The 22,793-nt window shown below is 26.1% G+C and overlaps 3 protein-coding genes across 3 annotated transcripts; 2 read left to right on the plus strand and 1 right to left on the minus strand.

The window, feature by feature from the left end:
* Window positions 1-3,397: 3,397 nt before the first annotated feature.
* LOC112596028 (zinc finger HIT domain-containing protein 3) lies at window positions 3,398-5,528 on the plus strand. The gene is made up of 3 exons (XM_025341471.1): window positions 3,398-3,590; window positions 4,570-4,709; window positions 5,289-5,528. The coding sequence occupies exons 1-3, from the start codon at window positions 3,520-3,522 to the stop codon at window positions 5,468-5,470; spliced, it is 393 nt and encodes a 130-aa protein (XP_025197256.1). The 5' UTR covers window positions 3,398-3,519; the 3' UTR covers window positions 5,471-5,528.
* A 462-nt stretch (window positions 5,529-5,990) lies between these two features.
* Window positions 5,991-22,607, minus strand: LOC112596109. Its single transcript, XM_025341604.1, has 6 exons — window positions 22,508-22,607; window positions 21,930-22,327; window positions 18,740-18,928; window positions 17,347-17,517; window positions 6,192-6,398; window positions 5,991-6,127 (listed from the first exon to the last, which is right to left on the minus strand). The coding sequence occupies exons 1-6, from the start codon at window positions 22,605-22,607 to the stop codon at window positions 6,032-6,034; spliced, it is 1,161 nt and encodes a 386-aa protein (XP_025197389.1). The 3' UTR covers window positions 5,991-6,031.
* On the plus strand, window positions 11,655-15,891 carry LOC112596108 (transcription factor SPT20 homolog). Its single transcript, XM_025341603.1, has 2 exons — window positions 11,655-12,019; window positions 12,111-15,891. The coding sequence occupies exon 2, from the start codon at window positions 12,182-12,184 to the stop codon at window positions 15,353-15,355; it is 3,174 nt and encodes a 1,057-aa protein (XP_025197388.1). The 5' UTR covers window positions 11,655-12,019; window positions 12,111-12,181; the 3' UTR covers window positions 15,356-15,891.
* Window positions 22,608-22,793: the final 186 nt, after the last annotated feature.

Here is a 22,793-nt window from a genome sequence, read left to right on the forward strand (position 1 = left end):
TATAATTCAAGGTGATTTTTTTTTAAGACCTGTTGGAGTAAATTTTTGCTTAGTTTTAAGTACAACAAGATACCATTTTGGGGTTGATAAAAACTAATTTTCGTTCTTATAATAAATTACTAAGGAAAATATCACATTTCAAAATATTAAATTAAAAATATTAGTTACAGTTGAATAAAAATTAGTTGTGAAAATAAAATTTTTTTTTATATCAAAATATAGTATTTAAGAGTAATATTATATCTTAATATCAATTTTTAAAATAATGATTGTCTTTAATTAAAATAAATCACCTTGTTTATTATATTTGGCTTATATAATGATATTTTGTGCGTGATTTTAAAAGCAATAAACTCATTTTTGTGTAATTTATGCTCCTTTTAATGTTTTAATTAATTTAATGTTTATTTAAGATAATTTATTTCCATGTATCTTCTTAATGTCAACTAATTTTTAAAATAAGTATTAATAAATAGAAACTATAAATTGTTTTATTTCTTTAAAATGTTTAGATATTATTACCCTGTTTTGGAATTTAATCCTTAATTTGAGTATAAATATTTATATGAAATTCTAATCACCAACTAATATTTAAGTTTAAGTTCAAATTTAATACAGTTTTTCATTACTCAAATCTGAACAAATAGTCTTCTTAAAAAGTTTGATACCCCTTGCATATTACATAATACTGAACTGTCGCTTTCATCAATAGGAATCAACATTCAGGAATAAACATTAGAAGCTAATGATTTTATTATAATAATCAATAGGTATTGGTCAGCAAATTATACTATCGAGATTTATTCGGTAAGCCGTGTCTGGTAGTGAACAATAAGCTTATAAATACTTAATGATCAGTGGCATTGTTGCTTATGGTCAATCAAACTATAGTTTTTTTATTTTTTATTTTAAATATTAACATTTTTTTTTAAATTTAATATTATATTTTGTTTTTAAATACAAAACATGAATTATTTTGTTTAATAATTTCTAATTTTAATATAATATGTTCTATAAATCTTCAAAATAATCGTGAAATTATACTTTGAAAAAATCATTAAATATATTATCCAAATATTACAAAAATTAGGATGATCAAATTTTCTTGTCCAAATTTTTTTCAGTTTGCCACTGACTGTAGTACATATTACATACCTTTATATTATTATTATTTTTTTTTTTATTCAATATTGATTTGCTCATAAGATAAAAATATAGATATTAAATACTATATAAATCTTGATTATTTTAAATCGAATAAAAATGTTAAGTCTTATAAAGGTGCATGTTATTAATAATTATTGAAATTTTTTTTTTCTTTCATCGAAAAAAAACATCTATAGGTATTTTACCAAGTCGTCTTTTATATTCCAATATATAAAGTTTAATCTGGTTATTGATGTAGATGTTCCTAGAATTGTATATTTTTAGTGTGAAATTTTTAACATTTCCAGTGATGTGTTGAGCGGTTTAGGGACGTCGTAGCAATAGATAGGTATTGAAATTTGAAGAAAGTTGGGCCTAAGACTGACCCTTGAGCCCCTTGAGGAACTCCAAATTTAATTCTGTGATATAGAGATAGGTCCGTGTTTATTCTGACTTGGAATATTCTGTCTATTATAAAGGGTGTGATCGTTTCTACTGTTTCTAATATCTAGGTTAAAAGATTAAATGCTTTCAGTTTTATTTCTAGTCCATGGTAGACGATAGGTACCTTATATAAAGCCCGTGTTAGATTAAAGAAAACTACTGTGGTGTATTCATGAATTGACTGTATTTATTTTCAAAACCGTGAGCAATTATTTCCAATTTTGGTTGAATCTGGTGGCATGTAGAGTGCTGTTTTTAAATCGAATTAGTGTTTCAAGATTATGAATAGGTAAAATTTTATCTTTTTCAACAAAATCCTTTCATATTGTTTAGAGAGTGATGTTAATGGATGATTGGTCTATAGCTTGTGGAAGAATTGGCTGACTTTCCAGATTTATGAATGAGGACAATTATTAAATTTTTCCGTGTTGTGGGGAATGTGGCAATACGCATGGATGAGTTAAACAGATAGGTAAGCTTAATATGATAATAGTGCTTTTGATGTTAGTTTTTAAAATTTTGTTAATTATTAAATAACAGCCTGGACTTTTTTTGCTTGCTAATTAATTGTATTTCCTTGGGGGATGTTAGAGTGCAGATACAGGTATTATTCTCTTGGTAACTTCATTCGATAATTCTTCTATGATTTTGTTTTGTTGTGCAATCAGCAGTGTCAGCTTCCGTGGTAAAGCATGATTTGAAATAGTCTACAAAGGCTTCGGACTTTTCTGCATTTATATTTAGCTATTTTGTTTTTAAATGGTAGAACTATACTAGGTTTGTTGCTATTGAATTCTTCAAAAACTTAGCCGTTTGGTTGGGTTTTTTAAAGTAAGTTTGGTAGTTGTATCTCAAGTTATTTATATAGTTCTAATTATATACCGTTATAATTAGCTGGTTTAGTCTCTTTTGAGTTTTGTCAGCTAAATTTCTAGTTCTCTCCCATATTTTTCTCATTTTGTGTTTTCTTTGATTAATTTAACAATTGGGAAGAAGTCGTTGGACTGTTTTGTGTGTGCATTTATGTCTATATGTCTATGAAAATGTGCTTGAGTGATTACTATTTTTATTGTTTCTATTACATGCTCGTTATTACAATTTAAATTGTTTTTTTTTTCTGAAGGCTTCCCATTTTGTGGGGTCGTTAATCAGTTTTGAGATTTTAAGATTGATTTTGACTTGATAATTGATAATCTAAAATTTAAAGTGGTGATAATAGGATCATGATCTGAGTCTGTTCATTAAGGACTTGGTAATGTAGGTCAATACTTAATTGGGAGATTTAATATTAGAGCTAATCAAGAGTATATCTGGATTTAAATATGGAATTTTAAATACTTTCCCTAATTTATCTATTAACCCTTTTAAGTACTAAAACTGAACAACAATAAATTGTCAATTATTAAATAATTACTTTTATTCGTGTTTTAAATTTTAAACTGTAGTATAATAATATGCTATTTAGTATTTTTTACTTTATAAGCAAATTAAGTAGGTATATTTAAAGCCATGTTTAAATTAGAACATTTTTATTTTACTTAACAATAGACAAAGGAAAATGTTTGAACATTACAAGAATTTAACTATTTAAGAATATATAAAATTGAAAGTTATCTACTTATCTACTATATTCAAATTACGTATTATAGCCTATAGGTCTATGTAGAGTACTAACTATAAAATAGTAACTACTGTATAATCGTTATTTCTTATCATCTACATTCTACATTTTGAAGTCACAGATAAGAATAATTTTTACAAACACGTTTTTTTTTAGATTCAAAGAAATACAGGAATAAATAAAATATAATTTATTTATTATTATTTAATATTTTATCCTTATTAAATTTTCAACATCTTTGTTTATTTAATAATTGTAATACTAAGTTAAAACCGATTCATTTCAATAATAGTCTTTAGCGCAAAATTATGATGAAGTGTAATATTTGTGAAGTTAACGAATCTAAGTATAAATGTCCAAAATGCAGAAACGTCAAGTAGTAAGTATCACCTATAAATGTTTATTTAAACATGATCTATGAAATGTTTCTTCAATCTATTTTCTACAGTTCCTTGAGTTTAAGTTTACCCTAAAAAATATCAGATACTTCTTAAGAAAATATTTACCAGATATTAGTAAAACCGTATTTTGTTGAAATACTTTCAAACATTTTAAATTATGAAATTAAATTATGTTACTCATTATTATATACACAATATATTATATGTGTAATGTAGGCAACTAGTCTATGGCTTCCAACTTTTTATATTCCATATTTATAAGAAATAAATAATTCTAATTAAATTAATTTTTTTTTTTTATATAATATACATTTAGTAATTTTTATATAAAATATTTTTGATATTTATAAAACAATTAATTTTCTAATTCTGTTAGACAATATTTATTTTTATTGAAAAATGTAATAGTTCAATAAAATTGATCTAAATTAATCGTACTAGAAATGTATACATTAATTGGTAATGTGTGGCTGAAAAATAATGCTAACTTTATAAAAATTCATAGTATAAATTGGATAACAACAGATCATAATAAACTGCAGATCAAAAATATTAGTGACGATTTTCAAAATTGACTTAATGCTTTTCTTGTTTTATGGTAATTTATTGACTTAAACAAAATTTCAAAATACCTGTGTTATGTATTTGAATTTATTATTATTCATATAATTTATTAATTTTTAATATATATACTACTTAATAAATACCTATAAAAATTTAAAAAAAAAAAAATTTTCCTACCTTAATTTTTTAATTTACATATTTTAATATTGAATCAAGTAAAATTTATATTTTTTTCATATGATTCTCGATATGATTTCATTAAAATACTTATTGCTAGTAAAAATTTAAATATGTTGAACAATTTTAGTTATAAATTATAATTAATATAATGTTTTTTTATAGAATAATAACTATAATAAGTTTAATCATTCAAACAATTTCTTGTTTTTAAAGTTGTTCAGTTGCATGTTACCAAAATCATCTATCAGGTGATTGTACAATAAATAACCAAGATGCAACAGTTGAAATGGTGAAAAATGAACAACTGTATCCTACTGAAGATACAATTCCATCAGAAAAATTAAATTTACTATGTATGTATAACATAACTTGATATTTATCTAATTCTTGTCATGTTTAGGTTATTATTGTTATTAATATTTATGATTTAGCTATTCAAGAGTAATCAAACTTTAATTTGGTGTGCTTAATTAAAATAATTAAAAATTCTTTTAATTTATCACCTTTATTAATAAGGTAATGACCCCAGTAAATTTGGAAAGTCGTTTAAAAAGACCATAACTTAAAACAATTATATATATATATATATATATATATATATATGTATATGTCTACTTTAAATAATATTAATGTGTCTAAAGAGAGCCCCATGTAAAGTATATTTGACATGTGGTCTTGAATGTGTTAAGTTATACTTGCGTAATTTATATCTCTTAAACAGTTAAATTCTTAACTAACTTGACTTTTTTTTTATAATTGAAAACTGTTCTAATTTTTAGATTTTTAACTTATTAAAAAAAAAAAAAGTAAAAAATGTTTAAATTTAATTTGATAATAAATTTAAAATTATTAAAATAAGAAGGTTATAAAATATTTTACAATAATTAACTTATTTTTCTATTAATATGTTATTTTAATTGTTTTATTTTTAGGTTATGATAATCGCCTAAGAGAATTAGTTTCTGATTCTTATTTACAAAAACTATTGGAAAAAATAGACAACAGTACTAATCCCAATGAAGAATTGGAAAAAGCTATGATTGAACCTATATTTGAAGAATTTGCTATAAGGTGTTTGGAAGTTGTTAAGGATGAAAATGCAATTGAAGTTTAATCAATTAATCATTGGAAAATTATTAAAACTTTACAATGTAAATAGATTTAAGAACATATTTTATTGTTCTCTTGATTTATGATTTTTATTACAAAGAAAAATTTGACTGAAAACTGTAATTATATTAATAATATAAAATAATATTTTTAAATGTAATATTTTTTTTTAATCCATGTTTTAATAAGTATTTTCAAACAGTTCAATTACAACTATTTATATAATATTAGCAAAAAAAAAAAAAAAAAAATTAAAAATAATTTTTTCTGTGTGTTCCTTGATGTCTCATAAGTATTTGATAGGGTTTGGTATAAAAGGCCACTTTATAAACTAAAACTTTTTCTCCTTCAATGAGTGTCATTCTTCTTTAGATTTTGTACAATTTAAAAATTATATTTCATTATAGATACACTTTTTAAACCTTTATTTTTATTACATAGTGTTTAAATTTTAAAGCATTATCCCATTCATTGATATTTTCAATTAACAATTTATAATTTTTTTTCTATTTAACCTTATTTTTGAACATATTAACAAACAACTTTTTTTTTTTTTTTTAATTTGTTAGAATATGTTAAAAGTTCTTCTATAAACAATGTGGTATCTTCTTGGTTTTGGTTTAGGTCTCAACAAATTCAAAATCAAAATAGCATTTGACATCTGCATAAATAAGTGGAAGTAAAAACCCGTATTATTCAAGTGACTGAAAAATATTTTTCCATACTTGTAGAAACGAGCAAAAAAACGTTAGGATGATGACTGGATCCAAAAATTTTTCCTCAAGTTTTTTCACTAATTCAAAACAGCCCATATGACAATTATTTATTTCAGCATGATATTTAAAGGTTGACTGATCTTTAAAACATGATACTGGTATTGCTAAATGTTTTGCTTTATAACTATTTCCACCATATAATCCGCAACATGAAAACTAAAAAAAAAGTTGTAACTTATTAAGAATGCAAAATATACTGATTAATATAACTAACAAGTGTCAACTTGTATTTCTCTAATATTGCAAAGTAGGTTTTATTAACTGCTGTTTTAATTTTAAGGAAAGCTACTTAAATTATTAACTACTTATATAAAAAGAATCTATTCTACTTCGTACAATATACCTATTGCTTACATACTTTTACCATTACTTTTGGTACATTTTCGAAAGATTGAGTGCGGTTAACCAAAGTTATTCTGTACTTAAATATATTTGTATTATAAATAATGATTATTTCAAGAATTTCACAAAAATGACAAATAATGCATCAATGTGATAATTTGCATGTTCTTATAATAAAAATAAATATTTTTTTTAAATTTATAATTGTTGAAAAATTATAAAAAAATGTATTACTGTTTCATTGATACATTAATTTGTTGGTTATAATTTTTGTGACAACAGAACAAAAGCCAACCAATTTCTTTTTACATGACACTTTAATGCATGTCCCAATAACTTCTACAATATGTCAACTTATATTTAAACAAGGTTTAAGGTTAATTGAGTTTAAATTGTGGATCATTAAGAATAAGCAGTGTATTAATTTACATTAATTAAAGACTAAGTGATCACATCCAATTTTACTTTATTTTTATAAATAAAAATAATTACTAATATAATATTAATTAAATTATGTATCTTATATAGGTAATGTGATTACGGAATTCGTATTTTTACTATAAGTAGGTAGCCGGTAGCCAGGTAAGTAATAGGTACCTCGTTAATTATATTGAAATCATAATACATCATGTTTAAACGCAATAGAATTTATAAGAAATAAGATCACATTTTTTTTCGTCTAGTGACAAGCTGAATTAAACATACGACGATACTGTATTACTGTAATAGTTATAATAATAAATAATTAGTCAGTGGGTACATAGTCATATTATAGTGCATTGCTCCAGCGCCCACGAATTGTTTCTTATATTTGAGGGGCCCGAATCGGGTTACACATTATATCAGGAAACGTTTTGAACATAAACTGATATACGTAAATCGAACTTCATAATTTTGCGCAAAAATAACTTACTATAAACTAATAAACTATATTACGTAGGTACCATGTAGTGACTAGTACCTATAAGTACATTTTTTGAACGAAGAAAAAATTATTATTAACAAATATAGTCTTAGTGATACATTTAAGTCATATTACAGTTATGTTAGTCTATACATTACTGTATAAGTCTCATGGGTATTTTCAGGTCTTTAAGGTCTTTTTTATATATATATATAATAACAATTAGAATAAAATAACATATTAAAAAAAAAATACGAAAAAAAACTTATAGAGAAAATAATTAAATGCGATTTTACATTGTTTATAATATATCTGTCTTGAAAACATTTTGAAGGGCAAACCAGTAGGTAATAAGAAAACCGAATGAGAACATGATTGACAAATGAAAACAATCATAAATTACAGTAACACAGCCTTATTAGTTATTACAATTTATAAGTAAATTAATTCTATGACGGAAAGAGAACCAAGAAATTAAGTACCTATTCTAGAGATTTCTTCTCAATTCTCATAATCTCATGTTAAAGGTAATTTTGATTCTGATATAACACCAAGGTATCTATTATCTAATAAATAATAATAATATTATTCCGTGACAGCGACGAATAGTAATTTTTGATAAGTTGACGACATAAAGAATATTCAAAATAGATAATACTATATGCATGACAAAATCTATTTTAATAGCCTTTATGACGTATATAATATTATTGACATTGTAAATACTAAATTATTATTATTGTTGATATTTATACTATGTTCGTAGACGATATTTATTAATTATTATTTATGATAATATTTTATCATAATTGTACGTTCTTTATAATCGTGTAATAATGTAATATATATATATTGTCATATTGCTATGTATGTGTGTATAGGTACGATATAAATTATATAATGTGTAAATGAAAATATGAAATTCAGTAATAGTTAATATAGACATAAAGCTATACAGATATGAGATAACAAATAGTAATTACGTTAATAAAAATTAATAGGTTAAACAATTCTGATACTGTATATATATATTATACAGATACAATTTGAATACAGGTATATGTAAGGTATATTTAATCCTTTTTCTATGGGTCTTTGCAATAAAATGTAAGATTTGCTATTTTTGATTTTACTAAATTTATGTAAAAATTTCCTGGGTATTTAAATATACTTGTTTTGGAGCAACGCCATGTAATCACATTTTACCCAGTATGTTTTAGAAAATAAATTTAACCTTCAAACATAATATAAAATTGTATTTTGTAATTATTTGAATTACTAAATTATTTCCATTGTACGTAAAATAACAGTATAATTGGAAATTAAGAAAAAAAACCCAAACAGGCACTTGAGATAAATTAGTGAAACTGTGAGCGTTTTATACAAGTACATAATAGTACAACGGTTAATATTTTAACTTTGGTCAGATTCTAAGGTATAGCCTATTGCCTATACCTATACTATATAACGCGGGTATAGGTGTACACAAGACTGTAAAAGGTATGCGTTTCCATACTCGCGGGCTGGAGGTTGACTCTTTTTTTAGATATCAGACCAAATTCCCAAATAATAATTTTCAGTTTTTAAAAAAATAAAATTTAATAAATAACTTGAAGGTATGATCGATATTTACGATTTACCACAATCCACAGATATGTATAATATGTTTATTTTACATATCTAAAAAATGTTTTTATTTATCAAATTAAAAAAAAAAAAGTTGTAAAACCCAATATTTTATAATAAAAAGGAGTTATAATTTTTGGAAACACATTTTATCAGTTTCATACCCAGCAACTAGAGTGTGTGCAAACCTATATTTTAAGGAAATTTCCTTCAGTAAAATGCCAACAGATATCTTAAATTGAACAAACTAAGATGCCAAGTAAATAAACTACATATTATCATAAAATAATAGCATTTATGAATTATGACCTAAATTATTTATAGGGTGATTTTATTTTTTTTTAATAAAAATAATATAGCTGCTCATTATTTTAAAGACTATTAACATTTTTTTAAATAATTAAATTAAAAACTAGTTAAGTTAATGTTTCTTTGAACAAATATGCTTTAAAAATTTGCAATTATTTTTTTTCTTCTTACAATTTTAATAAATGCAAACATTTTATTAGAAATATTTTTTTCATATTATAATTTAAACCAAGTATTTTTCATATTATAATTTAAACCAAGTATTTGTTAATAAAAACGGGAAATTATATGTCAAAAAGCCAAATGGGAATTTGAAAAACGTGATACAATAATATTGAGTAAAACCTTTAAAATAAATAAACATTAAACATTAAAAGTATTTTAATTTTTTTATTTCATTATCAAATTTTCAAATTTATTTTAAACATAATATCATTATTAATCATCAAATATGCTCTAAAAAATGTTAAAATTAAAAAATGTTCTTAAATCTACAAAATTACTAAGTGGTAACTGGTAAGTATGTAAAAAATATATGCCTATAGTTTAACTATAAGCTTTTAATATTTTTTTCGTAGTATCGTAAAATTAATTTCAAGCTTACTTAGTAATATATCTAATAGTTCAAAAAATCCTGAAATTATAACTGAGTTGAAGCTGTTTGATTATTATTAAATGAACTGATTCTTATATTTTTTTTTTCGATTACGAATTAGTGCATAATCCTTTAAATGTGACATTTATTTTACTTTTTTTCGTTGTACTCTTCATATTTATTTCGTGTTTCTCGAACGAATGATAAAAAAAAAAAATTAAGGACATTTATAATAGATTGAAGAACTATTTTCGGGTCTTGTAAAAGATGGTTTGGTAAATCAAGGCTTGCTATGCAAGTTATATGTGTTTATCTTTAACTGTTTTTATCAATATTTAAAACCATACCAAATTACCAACATTATTATTTATTATATAGAGAATTCCTATGTTATTCGTTACTCTGTTACTCCATAATAATCGATTTTAAATTTATATTTTTAAGCTAGTTACTTACTTTTATGCATTTATGATGTATAAATATATTATTAGTTATTATTATTAATACCTAATAAAATTTATTTATAAATCTATGACAATATCAACGGTTAAACATTTTTATTCAAACTGTTATTTAATCTATTTTACAAATATTAGGTACATAAGTACATTATGTTTTATACATGGATGCAAAAAAAAAATCCCAATAAGTGGTGCCCCCCTTCTTAATCTGGCCCTGGGCAGTAATGATAGACTACCTGTAGGCATTTACAGCGTCATCAAAGTACGAAATTTGAAAAGTTTGGATAACCGCCGGCGGTCACATGGCGGACAACGTGTTTTAATAAAATTTAAAAAATTAATTAGTTTTACTTTCTGGATTAGATTAATATCCTTGGTGAAATCTTAACATTACTATCTACTATAGTCAAGGTGTAAGTGAAACGTAGATTTATTTTAAAAACGATTCTTATATTTTTAATGTTTTTTGTACATCATAATTCATATATTTCATATTATAATGTGCCCTCCTATTCTGTGATTTGAGTAAAAAATCATAGACATACTATTAGGTATACATGAACTGTACCTACGCCGCCCATACGACCATATCTGCTATTATTATTACCATTTGCACAAGAGCTTAAATTGTTAAAATTTAAAAAAAGAACAGCCAATATCCTAGTAGACGAGACCACAAAGGCACAGTCTTTTATACTAGTCATATAACTTATTATAAGACCGTGGGTGAAATGTGTGTTTTATATTTTTCTAAAAATCTATATTTGTTTAACTATTTTCTCTCGGTATTAATGGTATACAATATACAATACAGATAATCTTAAGTCGGTGTACAGGAATACCGCATATAACTGCAACTGAGTAGTAGTACTACTACTTAGTACTTACTACAGTCTACAACTGTGTGTACCGAGTACCGACTATTGAGCTATCTTTTTCTAACAATATTCAATGTTGGTCTCCGAAGCTGAGTATCACTGTACCAGACCAAACCCATAGACATATGTCTATGACCAAACCACAGTAACCACACTATCCGATATCAATCCATTTCTTTATTGTCATTGTATATATCTATGGAGTAAAATGAAAAAAAAAAATTGATTAAACCGTTTTGTTCCATGAAAAACCGTACGCGATATCTGATAAGATTCATAGCCATATGTTCGCAAGGTCGAGGTTGTTTTTTTTCGCGCATTCCTTGTCGATGAGGCGTGTTTTCGTGGAAATATGCAGCAGTACGTAAGTCTGCGTCTGTGAAACGCGAAAAAGTTCAAATTGACGACTGTCTACGAATTACCATCCTGCCGTTTCGTTTCTCGATGCCGTCAGTTTATCTATCGCTGCTCTCAATCGCAACGTTGACGCTCACAGTTTCCGATTGATGTTGAAACCAGTCGGTTGTAGATTACGGTGGTGCTCGTACGCTCGTGTCCGTTTCAATTTGATATTTTTTTTTTGAATTTCTTTTCACACGTCGCTGATTATCGTAGTTATTTGTTATTCCAAGCATGCAATGTTGCACATAAATCTCATTCAAGTATGTACCTCACATATTTTGTTTTATACACATTAAACTCGTTGTTATAATATATTTTTATACCAATACATTGTTAACCATACGTGTTTAGGCGGCCACATTTCCAACCTAGGTTATTCCATTGTAGGGATATTGTACAATTATTGAACTGATTATATCATCATGGATGACGGTAGTGCAGATCAAAAAGCCAACGATGTGCAGTCTGACATAAAACAAAACTGTGTAGAAAATACCAATTCTATACAACCACCTTCTAGTGATAACTGTGTGGCCAAAAAGACATCATTTGAAATTACTAGTATCACAGAGCCAAATAATGATGACAACGATGAAGACTCTCCAGACACTGATTCACTAGTTCACGATCACAGAACAGTAGATAACAGGCATGAAGCTGAATTGCAAAATTATGCTGACAACATAGTTGTGTATAATACGTCTAATGATGTAGGCAGTTCTGCACCAGTCATACCTACTAGTTCACAATATGGTCTGGCTATTGTTGATAATTCAGATAGTGGCCATTCTTTAAGTTCTATAAAAAATGAAGATATACATGGTGTTGATGCTAATTCACAAAAGAATGAGTGCGATTTAAATGGTCTTCAAAATAAAAATAGAAATGAGCGATTCAAAGTGGTGAAAATTGAAAGCACTGAACCATTTAAACGTGGTCGTTGGGTGTGTATGGACTTTTTAGACCATTCAATGAATCAACAACAATCAGGTAATAATAAAATACTAATGGTAAATGGTGATAATAAGGCTTATTCTCAGGCAAATGATTTGGATTCAACTGAGCCATTGGATAATGGCCATCATGAAAGTCCTGAGTTTAGAGTCTGTACTAATAATGTCAGTACTTATACTAGTAATTGTAATAACTCAGAAAATTATAAAAATCCAACTTCTACTTATAATATTGTATCATCTGGTGTAACTACTCCTATACATAGTGCTTGTGTGTCTCCTGGTCAAAGTTTACAGACTAATATGCAAATTCCAGTATTAACGAGTCAACCAATTTCAACTTCTGTGCAAGCACCCCAGCCGCAAAGTCTTACTCAAGTTCAATTACCTACTCAACATAATAATATTAATCAGAATTGCATACCACATTCCAGCTTACAGTCTCATCAAATACAACAAGTTATTTCAAATGCCGGAGTAATGCAATCTCAATTACAACAAACTCAACCGGTTATCAATGTTATGCAAAATCAGAACCCATCAATACAAACACAGTCTATTCAGCATATAAATTCTGTAGACCAGAATGTACCCCAAACTATGCCACAACAATATCAACCTATGTCACAGGCAAATTTACAACAACAAATTATGCAGCATAACATATCAGCACAGTTTCAAAAGTCATTTGTACCACAGAGTCAATCTGTTTTACCTAACTGTGCACCTATACAGCAATCAGTTAATCAAATGATTAATCAACAAGTTCCTCAATATTACAACTCTCCACCAGTCCAGTCTCAAAATGTTTCTTCTGAATCTTCAACTACAGTCTCTATGCCTAATCAACATATTGGCCAACAGCAATTTCAATCAATACCTATTCAAAATCACGTACAGCTACAACAAAATCAACAGCAGTTGCCACCCCCTGTGCAACAGATGCAACAACAGCCTAGTCCACAACAAAATATGGTACAACAAAATCAAATGCAATCTCAAATGGTTCAACAAAATCAGCAGTTGTCTCATCAGCCATCTATTTCTCAGCCTAGTCAACCTCAACAAACACAATCCGTTCCTCAACAAAGTCAACAAATGTCTCAGCAACACATTCAGCAACCTCAACAAACACCACAACCACAACCACAACAAACACATGTCCAGCAAGTATCTTCTTCACAACAACAACAACAACAACAACAACAGCAGCAACAACAACAACAACAACAACAACAACAACAACAACAACAAGCACCTCAACAACTGCAACAATTACAAGGACCACAAAGTTCACAAATTCAGCAACAATTGCCTCAACAAACTCATCATATCAATCAACTTACTCAAATTACTAATCAACCACATCAAATGCCTCAATCAAATCAAATGCAACAAATAGCTCAGCAAAGTCAGCAAATTTCACATCAACCTCAACAAATTACATTACAGAGCCAACAAATACCTTTACAGACACAATTACAACATTCTAAGCAAATGCAAACCACTCAAATTCAGCCTCAGTCTCAACAGATTCCTCAACAACAGCAGATTCCTCAACAACAACCAATTAGTCAGAGTCAAATGATACATCAAAATAATCAACAAATAAATCATACAGGGCAAATGATTCCTCAGCAGACTCTTAATCAAGGACAACAAATAAATCAACCAAACCAACAAGTTCAACAGCAACAACAACCTCAACAGCAAATACAACAACAATTGGCCCAAACTAGCCAACCTAGTCAACCAATGTCTCAACAAATTCTACAACCAAATCAAAGTATGCCTCAACAAAATCAAGTAATAAATCAACAATTAGGCATAAATCAATCAAATCCCCAAATGACTGTATCTCAATCTCAAAACCAACAAGTAATTCAACCACAACAGCCACAACACATACAACAAGCAGGGCAGCAATATCAACAACCTCAACAAATGATGCAATCTCAGCCACAACAATTACCAATGCAAAATAATCAACCTATCATGCATCAGCCAACTTATTCACAAGCTCAAAGTTTGAATGCCATGCAACTTCAACAAGCTGTAATGCAAATTCCAACCAACACTGTTACATCCACTCAAATGCATATCCAGCAGCAACAACCAGTGGGTCAATCCAATATGATGCAACAACCTCAAATTACTGTTATGCCACAAAATAACATACAATCCACAATTCCGATGTCCCAACAACAAATGACATATTCACTGCAACAACATGTACCTATTAATCAAAACTATGTTAATAGTATGCAAAATTGTTACATTCCTTCTCAACAACAAATGGCTCCATATAAACCTTCAATGAAAACTGTAGAAACTGTCAACAAAAAAAAAGAAGACAATAATACTGAAGATGTTGATAATGGAACCACTAATAGTGCAACTACTACTGTTGCTATTGATAACAAAATTGAACAAGCTATGGATTTAGTCAAAAGTCATCTAATGTACGCTGTGCGTGAAGAAGTAGAAGTATTAAAAGAGAAAATCGCAGAACTAATGGATAAAGTTGGACTACTAGAAACAGAAAACTCTAATCTTAGGATGCTTGTACCACCAGACATGTTAGAACAATACAACCGCGAAAAACAAAAATCTACCAATGGTCAGTCAACTCATAATCAATAGGCTTAAGTTTAAACTATTTGGTAATTTATGATATACCAAATAATGTAAAAAACAGTGATGTGTACAGTTTGTTATCTTTATTAGTTTGATTTGTACAGTGTAATATTAGTAAAGACTTTGAATTTAATCATTTTATTTTATTAGCTAACTATGTAGCTAGGTATGTACTTTTATATATTTTTTGAATATGATGATGTTTCAAATCAAATAAGCCCAAAGTTATAAAATATTCAAGTGTTAAGTATTTTAGGATATGAATGGAAGCAAGGACACTATTATACTTTATTTTGTTCATTTATACTTTTCATAAAATATTGTTTTTAATGTGTTTATTTTTTAAGACTGTTTATAATTAAAACAAGTTCAAAATTTAAGTCAAGATAATGATTAATTTATTTTTTAATTATGGTATACGATTATACGAGGTACATTATGTCCTTGCTTTGTGATGTGCAATTGTTTGCGAATTTAAATGTAAACTATATTTTAAGATGGGAACTGACTGAATAAAAAACAATTTTTGGTTAAATTTAAATGATAATATTTTTTAGGTGTGCAGAAAAAATAATGATAGTTATTAATTTACACTTCAACTGAATATTTTGTATAATACTCAGTATAATATGAAAGTTCATATAAAAGACATTTTTTGATTGTAAATTAGAATAAACTATAACTTATCTGATAAATTATTTAACTATTAACAACATTTAAATATGAACAATTTAAATTAAATCATACATGATAAACATATCATTGTTACATTTGTTAGTTTATTATAAAGAATTGTATTCTTTATAAAAAATATTTATTCTCTTACGTGTCTATAAAAAGTGAATAAAAATATACAGTATAATACACTATTTTTGGAAATGGATATAACCATTAACCAGTATTGTTATTATTATCTCTGTTACTAGATATTTTTACTAAATTTAAATTGTATACTTATTTTTACAATACGCTGGCATCTAATCACAATTGTAGTCAATAACAAAATTGTTGCTGTCAAAGTATTAAATTTATTGATAATTTTTAGTCTTATAAGTTATAATGTATGTTTTCTTCATATCTCTGTATTGCTCATGATTGTGGTTTTCTGAGTCACTAACAGTGAAATATTTAAAAGAAAATACTCAAATTTTAAATTATGAAGTTCTTGACACAGGTAGTAAAAAAAATTATTTATAGAATTTTGTATTAAATACTCAAATATTCTTATAATTCTCTGTTAAACGCCTTTCAAACTATTTAAAGTATATTTCAGTTATTTAAATAAACATTGACTAAATTATATTTTAAAATATAATAACCAATTAAACAAGAACCATTGTTTAAAACTTTTATTACTGTTTATGATTAAAGAATGTTTTATTTTTTTGAGTACATTATTTCCTATAGATAACAGCATTTGAATTGTATTTTAAAAATTTTTACAAGAAAAGTATTTGAGTATTTACCCAAAATGCCCGTTTTTTAAATTACTGACCACTAGCTATGTATAAAATAAATTAATAACTGTTTTTATTTATTTTATTAATTTCCTACTACATATTATTTAATAGGCACCAGACATGTTTAACACTTAATCATTAAAATATGTAATTATTGTGTAATTTAATATGTAATTAATATCATTATGGTAATTTATTTTATATTAGCTGTCTAGGCTTCAATATAGTTTTAAAATATATTTTTATTAGCTTGCTGTATAATGTGCAAAGATTTCTATGTATATTTTATTTGTTTCAATTATTATGAATTGTGATAGTTTCAATATATACAAAATTGATAAGGCTTGTGAATGTATACCTAATATTTATATATTGAAGATATTTGTTTTTGCCTTTTCAGTTCAAGAATATATATTCTTCTTTTTATACTCCTACTAGACAATATATATTATAATAAATAAATAACTAATTTATGATAAAAAAAAAAAAATTATGAGTATTATTATTTTTAACTTAGATATATATTCTATAGATTACTTCAGACTGAAATGAATTCCAACGTTGTGTGACATCTAATTGAATGTCATAACTTAAAAAACTTAATTTCATTTCTTTTTTTACCATAGTTTCTTGATCAATTTTTCTGTTGATTATTATTATTCCAAGTCCAAGCTGAAATATTGCACTGATTATCATAACACCACTAATCTATATTTAAATTAAATATACAAGTATAAATTATTATTATTATATTCAGGTACTTACTAAGTAGTGATAATTTATATTAAGGAAAAAAAATAATAAAGGATGAAAAGTAACAAGCATATAATATACACTACTTATATAACTATTTAAAGTGGTATACCTATTTTCATGGGTAAGTATGATTTTGGGGAAGTCATAATCTAATCTTTGAGACGGGAACGAGCTCACCCCTAGGTCTTCATAATTTTTTTGAGTATGTTATTTTATTAATTTATCACATACCTATTATATTTATTGTCGATATCTCAAAAAATAAAAAGGAAAATTTAGACTTCCCTCTTAGAAATAAAACCCATGAAAAAAATACTTAAATAATATATAAAATTATGTATATATCATATAGACTGCACTCATTACAAACAATTTTTATCAAGGGGTTATTTTTTCCGGTATTATGATTTAAAAATAATATACTATTTGGTAAATCAATATCTTTAAAAATTTTTTTATTAATGTAAATATTTGAATACAAATTTATTATTTTATGTGTTTAAGTTCATAATTTTTATTGGTGAGTTATTTATAAATAGATAATATAATATATTACACATCGTATTGTAAGATACAAACATTATTACAAAAAAAAATTATTTTCAATATGAATTTATGTACTTGAAGAAGTATAATATTTTATTTTATTTAAATTTATAGAAAATATGTACAAAAAAATGAAACTTTTTTTTTCATATAATATTAAAAAATGTATTTATTTTTATTTTTAATTATTAATTAATATCATATTTTTTTTTTTCACATTTTATACATTTTATTACAATTGATATCTAATTATCTTCTTTATGATAATCAAATACATACATAAATATGAACTTTTCTTTTCATTTTGGCTCTTCCATATTTATTGATATATTGGGTGGTTCATAGGTCTCTTCATGCTGCCCACCCCTGGTATATTATCTATACTCATAAAAATATAATATCTTTTTACCTACTGTATGATATACAAAGAAATTGAACGGACTGTAATAGCCTATTATTTAATTATTGATAAATAGGTAAAGTATGTGCATATGGATTATAGGTACATATATAAATGTATAGTGTATTAAAAAAAAATAGATTCAGTTGGTACCTTATTCGTTGATATAATTTGAATACATAATGAAAAATTTATAAATTTATTACAATAATTTTTACATTAACTTACACAATAGCAAAGTTGTTTACGTATAGTTAAAGCACTATATAATGCACATATACACGACAAAATCATTAAAAAGCCGCTGTATAAGCATAAAAATATTGTCTTATTTGATTCTAAATTGAGAAACGTTCTTGTGATATCCAAATTTGATATAAATTTGTCAGATGTTTTCATTAAAATAATTGAAAATATCTAAATCAAAATAAACAATATTTACATTTATGTTTATATATTATCATAATTAGTGATTAAACTACCTACGTTTTCGATAAAAATTATCTATAGATAGACCATAGTTCTATAGTTACTTACAATATTTTTATACATAGGTAATTCAATAATTGTGTAAATAATGATTAAATTTTACCCTGAATAAACGGGGGTAAGTGAGTACCACTCTGCTATACAATGGTACCTACAACCTATCGAGCGAGTCTATATTTGTGTATTTCTCAGCGGAGACGATCTACCAGCATTATCATTTATCATTTATCAGTAAGTAGGTATATTTTGTGTGTTGTTTTTTGATATTTCTAGCGATAAAGTGATTTATTTTACTATTATTAATACTGCTATATAATACAGTAGATTTATAAAATTAACTTAAATTTCTAGAAGAGCCTGGAACAATTAGTGCCTTAATATTTAGATAGTGCCTCTACGGCTCTACATTGTTTTTATTCTTATTGTTAATCAAAGACTGTGAATATTTATCAATATACTTGTACAGTTGGTACATATAGAATCAAGCTTAATTATGTAAATAAGATATCAATGCGTTGAATCTGTATATGTGTCAGCATGTTTTTAAACTTGAAAGTAAAACTTTAAATTCTTTAAATTCATCATATATGAAATAAATATAAAAACAATCATGTATAAAAATATGTAAAAATTACAAAAAAATGAAAAAGAAAACTCTTGGTTTAATACTTAAAAATTAATTATGCAATAATATTATTATGTGTAGGTACATACATACATTTATTTTTGTCTTATTATATGATAATTATAATAAAAAAAAAGATTATAAATCGATTCTCTTGTTTTCCATACCTAGCTTTGAATTCGTCATTCGTCAATTTCAACTCTAGATGCTATTCTGGTTCAGTGAACATTAATAAATAATAATAGATCATTTAATCGGACTTGGTGCATTGTATTCCTCGATTTATATTTTACTATAGTGAATTTCGAAAAAACCCGTCCGTAGGTAGGTAAAACCTGTGATCAATAGGTATTACGCTATACTATTTTAGTTTTTAGTATGGTGAAAAATCCATCATTATTAAGTCTATTTGGTATATGGTTACTAATCGAGCATATAGCACAAACTTATACAATTATATAATTTTATATGCATTATTATAAATTATAAATTATAACCAATACAATGTTCGGTGTCACACTGTTACGTCAATTCATTGCGGCTAAATGTATCGTGCGTCAGTTCTCCGTGGTCATTTTATCGTGACGTCAATTTATCGCGTGGTAAGTTAATCGCGCGACAATTTATCACGTTAGGTTAGTATTTTATAATTTCTGAACTCTGCCAATGTTAGCCGTCGTAGTCTTATGAGTCAAATCGTCATTTTAACCGTCATGTATTTATCGAGTAAGCTCATTTATTATTGTTTGTTTTTTAGTAAAATTATTCTATTATAGCTTTATAAAAATTGAGATAGAGAAAGGTATGTTTTGCTACAATGGCTATATTTTTTTTAAAAAAAAAGGAAAATGATACAAAGTCCATATGGAAATTTAATCAATAATCTAAAAATAAATGTTGCGGACTACTTTACCTAAGCGAACGAAACATATTAAAAATCACTGACCATAATCACCAGGGCTGTGAATTTATAAGAAAGTGCATTTTTTTTTGGTGATTGTAAAACATAGCTTTGTAAGTACATAATTTGAATTATGTAATTACGAATCCATCTATGAAACTTTTATTTTGCATATTTTTGCATTTTTTGACGTTTTTAATTTTTTAGGTCATTTTTTCGCATTTTTAGGTCATATTTTGCTTTTTTAGAATCCTTTTTTTGCATTTTAAGTGCATATTTTATTGAATTTTTTGGAATTTTTAATGAATTTTTTAAGGTTTTTTAGTGCATTAAATTCATAGCCCTAATAATCACGTTCCGAGTTTATCAGACATTGAGGTAAAAAAACACTTAATAATCTATAAGATATAGCCAGTAACAGGTAATAGGTTCAGCACTTACATAATCAAATCCCTATTGAATTGACTTGCGGTGGTTTGACCGCGGTCATTTAACTTGAGATGAATTTATAGCTGCAGTATTATTTATTCGCATTTAGTTCGCCTCCAATTATATTTATATATCTTTAGACTAGTGTATTATAGAAGTGTTGGAAAAGAGTTGGTGTTAAAAAACAAAATTACATATATTGATCGGGATATTGTTAAGTATCGGAAAAACTTTACAGGCTTGTATATGGGCTGTTTGGTATTGCGGAAGAGGGTAGAATAGTAATAATAACTAATAAGTAGGTATCTAATAAAATACCCTTCAAATGTTTAAAATTATGCCTATTTATTTTTATTATTATTATTTATTATATTTCAATGAAAACTACTTGTGTGATCTAGTATTAAATTTTCAAACTCTTTGACCAAGCGAAACATTTTTTATTAACATTTATAGAAATAAAACTCACTATCCCTGGTAAATTTGGATTACAAGAAACAATTCTGAGTGGAAACGATTTATCATTTTATCTCACCAAATGCCTATAATTAACTCGAAATAGTCTAAATATTCGAAAATTTTACTGTAAATACTAAATAAGAAACTATTATATATATATATATATATATATATATTGTGATCTTTAGGTCTTATTATAATGGGTAATGTATCATTGCCATCATTGCATCATTATTGTTCAATATTGTATTTGATATTAAATGCATAATGCAAAATGCAACATGTAGGTACCTAAGTATACCTACCTACAGTCTACATGCAACAAGGAACCATAACAAAAATATTGTGTTGGTAAAAATAACGGTTATGATAGCGTGTGTATTGGATAGAGAGGTTATCTGTAAATCTTACATCCCCTCAGGAATATAACTAACCTGCACTACTCGAGAAGTATAATATAACATAAGGTTTATCTCATCTATACAAAATATTATATCTATTTTACTCACGCTCACCATTAAAAAAACGTTTGAATAAAACATTATTGATGGTTCAGTGTACATAAACACTATTAGAGCTTTCCATTTTTCATTTGCACGACGACTATCCAAATATCTGCTATCATCTGAAGTCACTGAACTATAACCTTCAAACGACAACGAGGACATCCTTATATTAAGCGTATTTTTATTATCGGCTATAGGCTGTTGTGGTAATCGTTGACTTTGATTATCCTCATTATTGTTTTCATCTGTAGATAACGGTTGCGCTATATGAGCAGACGAGGTCCTTTTCCTTTTAATTCTTCTATTAAGTTCTACTTCTTCTAATGGATGTAAACTTGTTCGTCTTTGGCTGATAACGTCAGATGATTGTGGAGTTGTATTTGGCAAGTCATTTGGATTTTGTGAAACTAAGAAATAAAATTATTCAAGTGTTCCAGTCATCGTCGACTTTTCTTATTCGGTACTTTTATAAGTGATTATTAGTTTAAATTGTTTGAATTTGTGTGTAAAATGTAAGTATTAATTTGATTGAATTATCACTAAAAATTAGGTAGACTTTATAATTACTATTTTTAAGTTATAATTACCATTTTGATCAAAATCGGGTGTTTCGTATATTTGTTGACTAATATAATTTTCATTATTATCATCATTTTGCTCTAAAGTATTTGAATCATTATCGCTCATGATTCTTCTTTATTATAATAAAAAATTAATACAATTATTGAGGCTTAAATTAAATTTCCTTTAGGATCCCAAATAATATATAATACTAATGTGTTACTTAGAAACATAAAAATATACATAATACCTATATAATTACTCTACTTGTATATTAGATAACACATAATACTTAAATCACTAATCACTATT

Source organism: Melanaphis sacchari, unplaced genomic scaffold, assembly GCF_002803265.2.
Source record: "Melanaphis sacchari strain LSU unplaced genomic scaffold, SCAv2.0 Contig2_pilon_pilon, whole genome shotgun sequence".
In the NCBI taxonomy this organism is placed as follows: domain Eukaryota; kingdom Metazoa; phylum Arthropoda; class Insecta; order Hemiptera; family Aphididae; genus Melanaphis; species Melanaphis sacchari.